This window comes from Psammomys obesus, unplaced genomic scaffold (genome assembly GCF_907164565.1).
Source record: "Psammomys obesus unplaced genomic scaffold, mPsaObe1.curated_primary_1811, whole genome shotgun sequence".
Taxonomy (NCBI): Eukaryota; Metazoa; Chordata; class Mammalia; order Rodentia; family Muridae; genus Psammomys; species Psammomys obesus.
In genome coordinates this window covers 7,233,023-7,239,022 of record NW_026585644.1, presented here as the reverse complement: position 1 = coordinate 7,239,022, position 6,000 = coordinate 7,233,023, and the positions used below count along the sequence as shown (strand labels likewise).

At 39.5% G+C, this 6,000-nt stretch overlaps 1 protein-coding gene across 1 annotated transcript in view; it reads left to right on the top strand.

Moving 5' to 3' along the window:
• Nucleotides 1-222: 222 nt before the first annotated feature.
• Meox2 (mesenchyme homeobox 2) overlaps nt 223-6,000 on the top strand; it is a 59,991-nt gene continuing 54,213 nt past the window's right edge. The window contains exon 1 of the mRNA XM_055622998.1: nt 223-736. Coding sequence (XP_055478973.1) covers nt 223-736 — 514 coding nt within the window. The remainder of the gene's footprint in view (nt 737-6,000) is intronic.

Below are 6,000 nucleotides of genomic sequence, written 5' to 3'. Positions count from 1 at the left end.
AAGCTCCTCCAGGTCCCGGTGTTTATATGTGCTGGAGACTGGCCGCTAAGGCTCGGGACCGGGATTAGCCGGCGCTGCTCAAACGCGGGGCTCCTGCTTTGGGAGTGTGTGAGGCAAAGAGTCCTAGGATTTCCAGTGGAAAAAAAAAAGTGACAGGCAGAGCTTGGTGGCCTCTGGGACCTTCGCGAAGTCTTCTGCCTGGAAGCCCGAGACTTGCATGCCATGGAACACCCCCTCTTTGGCTGCCTGCGCAGCCCCCACGCCACAGCGCAAGGCTTGCACCCCTTCTCGCAGTCCTCGCTGGCCCTCCACGGAAGATCTGACCACATGTCCTACCCCGAACTCTCCACGTCTTCCTCCTCTTGCATAATCGCAGGATACCCCAACGAGGAGGGCATGTTTGGGAGCCAGCACCACAGGGGCCACCACCACCACCACCACCACCACCATCACCACCACCAGCAGCAGCAGCACCAGGCTCTGCAGAGCAACTGGCACCTCCCGCAGATGTCCTCCCCGCCGAGCGCGGCGCGCCACAGCCTGTGCCTGCAGCCCGACTCGGGAGGGCCCCCGGAGCTGGGGAGCAGTCCTCCCGTCCTGTGCTCTAACTCGTCCAGCCTGGGCTCCAGCACCCCGACCGGGGCCGCGTGCGCGCCGGGGGACTATGGCCGGCAAGCGCTGTCACCCGCGGAGGTGGAGAAGAGAAGCGGCAGCAAAAGGAAAAGCGACAGCTCAGGTGAGTGTGGGCAGAACTTGCCCGGGGAGAGCGCGCGCTGCGCAGTGCAGGGGCGGGAAGGTGCGGAAAGGTTTTCGCCCCTGGCTAGCCTTTCCCAGCTCCGCTGGCCCAGTTCTCCGTGCAGGTTCGGCCCTGTAATTCAGGAGCACGTGTTTCGCTGAGGTTAATATATCTGCGCCCAGCCGTTCAAAGCCCTCCAAGATCGCAAACTAGTTTTCCAGAAGTGGTGAAAAAAGGGCAAGTGACAGTGTGCGAAATTGGTTAAAGAGCGTGGCGGTCCAACCGTGAGTGGGGAGGGGTGTGCTCCCTGGGATGCTGTGTCCACTGGGTATGCCTGCCTGTGTGCCTGCACCAGGGTGCCTGTGGGAGCTTCTCCTCGACTTTTCCCTTCCAATTCCCAAATCGGTACAGCTCGAATTCTCACATCCTTAACCGGCTTTCTAGATGATTGCGTAGTATCTTGAACTTTAACTGGGAATTGACAAAATACGCAAAATACATTGCTTGTTTATTATTATTTTACACTTTGCTTTAAGAGTTCCTGAAATAGCACCACCCTAGTTAACATGATTTAAAAAAAAAAAAAAAAGACATGCATTCTATTTGGTGGAAAAGGCATTATCTAGGAATCTAGAAGTATTTAAGAACTACAACTGAAGACTGTGAATAACTTGAAGAAAGATTGTTCTTAAAGTAATTAGATTCATGTGGTACTCTCTAGGACAAAACAAAACAAAACCAACCAATCAACCAACCAACCAACCAACCAACCAACCAACCAACCAACCAACCAACCAAAACCCTGAACTTGTAAAGTGGAAAATAAAAGTCTTGCTTAGTGGAGTAGTGCTTTGAGCAACCCCTGAATGCTGACTGACGGGGCTCTGACGGTGCTGGATGAAGATCTAGAGAAGGTGTGGGTAACCTGAGGAGTCCAATGAAAAGAAGCCTCCCTAAAAAAAGATTTCAAGGGCCTGGAAGTTCAGTGGCCAGTGCATCCTGGCAGTCCATAGAAACTGAAAGTTTCCAGGAAACACACCAAAGCCCTTAGCTATTTTCATTATAAAGATGTTTCCAACTTTTTCCCTCCTTCTTTCCTTCTTTCCTTCCTTCCTTCCTTCCTTCCTTCCTTCCTTCCTTCCTTCCTTCCTTCCTTCCTTTCTTTCTCTAATTAAGTCTTCTCTGTAGGTACAAGGCAACCCGAGTACAGACTTTTGGAAGATGTCACATAACTAATTTAATGTTTGTATATATTTAATCTTCTGTGATAGTGGTTTGAGAGTCCGAAATGTAATTCTATACATTTATATAAAGAATTGAATAAGTTAGTATTTTAAGCAATTTAGTCAAGGTGATCTGTAGTGTATGACAGTAAGGGCTCTGAATTTTGCATCATGTTGAAAGAGGACAGAAACTTTCTGTGACCGCAGAGTCGGGTTCTCCTTCCTTCCCAGGCTCACTGTTGAACATTGTCTGTTATTAGTTATGTCAAAGAAAGAAACCCGCACTGTCATTCTTTTTAGAACTTACCTGTAACTGTCTATTAAATTCTAAGGCACAGAGAAGGTTCCTAAGAAGGCATTAGAATGCACTGGGGTTTCCCCAGACTGGACATTTATGAACAGAAATGCTTGGATGGCCTGAGCAGAGTAATAGTTACTCCAGCAAGGGCCCAAAGCTCTGACTCAGTTTTCTTTCTGCAGGAGGAAACTATGTACTGCTTCTTAGCGGAACAGACGCCCTAATGATTATTCACATACATGAAAGACTTTCTGTTCAGGCACAAATTATTTTTGTTTGGGGAAACAGGGAAAGTAAGACTAAAAACTGACTTCCTTAAATTATTTTAGTAAAAACTGTCTTAATATTGACTAACAGTAGTTTCGATCACCTTTGTCAGGGGGAAATAACCACACAGCAAAGCAAAGCTTGTTTTCAACTTGTAATCTCCTGTCAGAACATTGAAACAAGCAAACAGAATAAAAATTTGTGTCAAGCCCATAATGTATTAATAGGTTACAAGAACAGGAAATCCAATCATTAGTGAAGATAATTGTCACTGGGATTGCCTTGGAATGAGTGTTCCCACTGATGGGCCACCAACATCATGCACCAGTTGACTTGGCACACGTGTGGAAAATAATTCCATGTCTTCAGGCCCTGACTTAATATCAATTTGATCGTAGGTATATTTAACTTCAAGCAATCTTTCTCTCATTTCATCTATACAGTGAACAGTCAGTTCAAGGTCAAGTCATTTCATGCAATCGAGACAACATTTGCTGTACCAAAGGATTAAGCAATGTAGAAAATAGTTACAACTGTGTTTTCTTATCAACACATAAGCCTTACCTGACACAGCTTGGACATTTCAACACTCCTTCATAATTCATAAATGTCCAACAGATTATTTTGGACAATCTGAGATTTAGGACTATAATGGATGATAATTGAGTCATGCATGTTAGCAGCAATTTATATTTTTAGATGTTTTACAGTCACTGGGTACTTATAGTGGAAGTATATACAATGCCTCAATCTATGGCGATATTAGAATCAAGTCTCTCTATACCTGTTGTTAATACTAGTACGATAAATGAGTTAATTTCTAATAGAAATGTAAGCACCACAGAATAGTGTTAAACAATCAAATCTGGTACAAACCTTATATTCTTATTCCTAGTAATAATGCAACAATTTCAACATATAACGCTGAACAGTATTTCTGTTCTGAAAACATACATGAAAGCATATTTATACAAACCCAAAAAGCTTACCAGTATGAAAGCAAATATTTATAGACTTTAGTCTTCCATTATCGCTAATTAACAATTAAAATAAACAATCTTAACAGAAAATTGTGACATTGTCATTGTACGTGCTAAACATTTTTACAACTTTGGGCCAGCTCCCCTTTCCAGCAATGTTAGTAAAGCCAACATCTGCCACTCCTTCAAAGGGACTCTTAAAGTTACAGCCGTGCTTAAAACAATGAGGACAAGCCAGGTGATTGGGGAAAATGTCCATAAATACTGTGAACTTCTTGGCTTCAATTACACAAAGCAATAGAGCAGTAGGCAAAACTTCTCAGTTTTGTTGAAATAGCTGTGTTCACTTAATCTAACCAGCTTTTGCACAGTTAATATACACCATTAATGTATACATATTTATTTTCTGGTCACTTTAGATTAATGAAAATAAGCACACGTTTTATTTTAAGGGAAAAATTTATACTCCTTTAAAATGAAATGAAAAATTGGGGGATGTAGATTTTTATTAGGTTTTGAATCATATTAGATTTTGTGAAATTAAAAATATTCATAGCTATTATATTAATACACAATATTGAGTCCAAATTATGTTAGTCTCTGTGTGGGGCTTTACAGAATGACAAGTATTGTATCTAAACTATACTACAAGCTAACCACAGAATAGCGTTAAGTCTCCCTAACTCTGTTATTCTCATGTGATATTTCCTAGATATAGCCAGCTAACTATCATGTTTTCTGAAAAGAAAACAAACTATTTTGTTATTCATACATGTTACAGGCTTATAGCTTTTTGTATTTCCTTTGGAATAAATTACAATCCTTAGGATCTTAGATTCCAGAAAAATGAGAACAGTTTAAATATCTCAACGCTATTGTATATAAAATGGCATTGTTAGCTTACTTTTAGGCGAGGCTATTCTTAAATGATGAGCTGACTTAAAAAAAAAAAAACAAATATAAGTATCATTGAGCTACATGAACAGCTTCAGTTAATATCTCTCAACACTACGATCAGTAATTCTTTTTAAATCATGTTCTTTCAGCTGGAAAGTGAGCAGAGAGTGGAAGACTCAAATAAAAATAGAAATTATTTGCAGTTCCCTGCAGATCTATTTATTTGTTTTTTTGTTCATTTTAAAAGGAAGAACAGTCAATGAGAGGAATAGTGGCAGATTCACCTGGCATTGCATATGGAAAACTTCGTGTTTTTATAGTAATTATGGATGAAAACAATTATGTTGATATTCTATAAGCAAAATTCAGACAGAAAATTAATAATAATAAAAATAAAAGTAACAATCATATACATATTCCTTCTGTGTTAGGAAAAATGTTTCTTCATCCTAGTGCTAGAGAGTGTAACTTATATTAATGATAAGGCCAAATCATTATAATAAATAATATCAAGGGAGAATTAAATAGAAATAAAGGTTAATTTTCTGTCATACCTGAGGAAATTTAGGGGAAATTCCCATGTATAATGGAACTTAACTTCATTCATTGGAATGATGTCTGTATATAAATATATAACTAAATGGGATTACGTTTAGATTTTTTCAATAAAAAAGAATTACATTACATACAAAATCCCATATAAATCTAACTATAACTATAATTAGATTTAGACCATATTCTTTCCCTTAATTTAAATATACAACTTTAGAAAGTATATTTGGAGCATTGCTGTAAATGTTTTTAATATCTACTGATTAATGAAAGGGTAGAATGTTGATTTATTAGAACATAAACTATGTATAAGAATGTCTTGACATTTTCTGTTAATATTTGTAATTGATGTCTCTCTTTCAAATAGTTTACAGTTCAAAACTTCAATTTACCTCACATTCCCCAATTTTTGATGATAAAATTTTGAGGAAAATTATTATGTGAAATGAGAATATTAGCAGTAGCCCTATTGCTCATTGATTATAATCATAACACTAAGAGGATCAATTCTTAGTTGGCCAGTAAATTTCCTTGGGCACATGGTATTATGGAAATATTCCAATGACTAAAACTTTTTTAAGAAGAAAAAATAAATAACCACAGACCACAACCAAAATAAGTAAAAATTATTTTTTAGTTAACCTATTCATTTGATGTCACATTTTGTTTGTATGTTTCAGTGTATATTGACATACTTCTGTGGTTAACACTGATCATGATTAAAGTCCATAAAGATAGCGGAGCGCTGAGGTTTTACCGGTCGTGGTCATGCTGTTTCTATGGTTGCTGCTCTGGGTAACTGCGCTGAAGTGAAGCCCTCTGAGAGGAGTGTCACAGCACATAGTTCTGATGGAAACCCGTCATTACTAATTCACAGTCACCAGGGAGGCTCCGAGCCAGGCATTAAGGAACATTGCACTCTGTGCAGCAGAATGGTCCCCAAAGGCCAGGCTTGAGCGTGCATACTGGGCGCTGTTTGAAGATAGGATACCTCTAAACCTGATGTCTTCTCTAAAAGGCCTCCTGTTTAACTTTATCCTGAAAGCA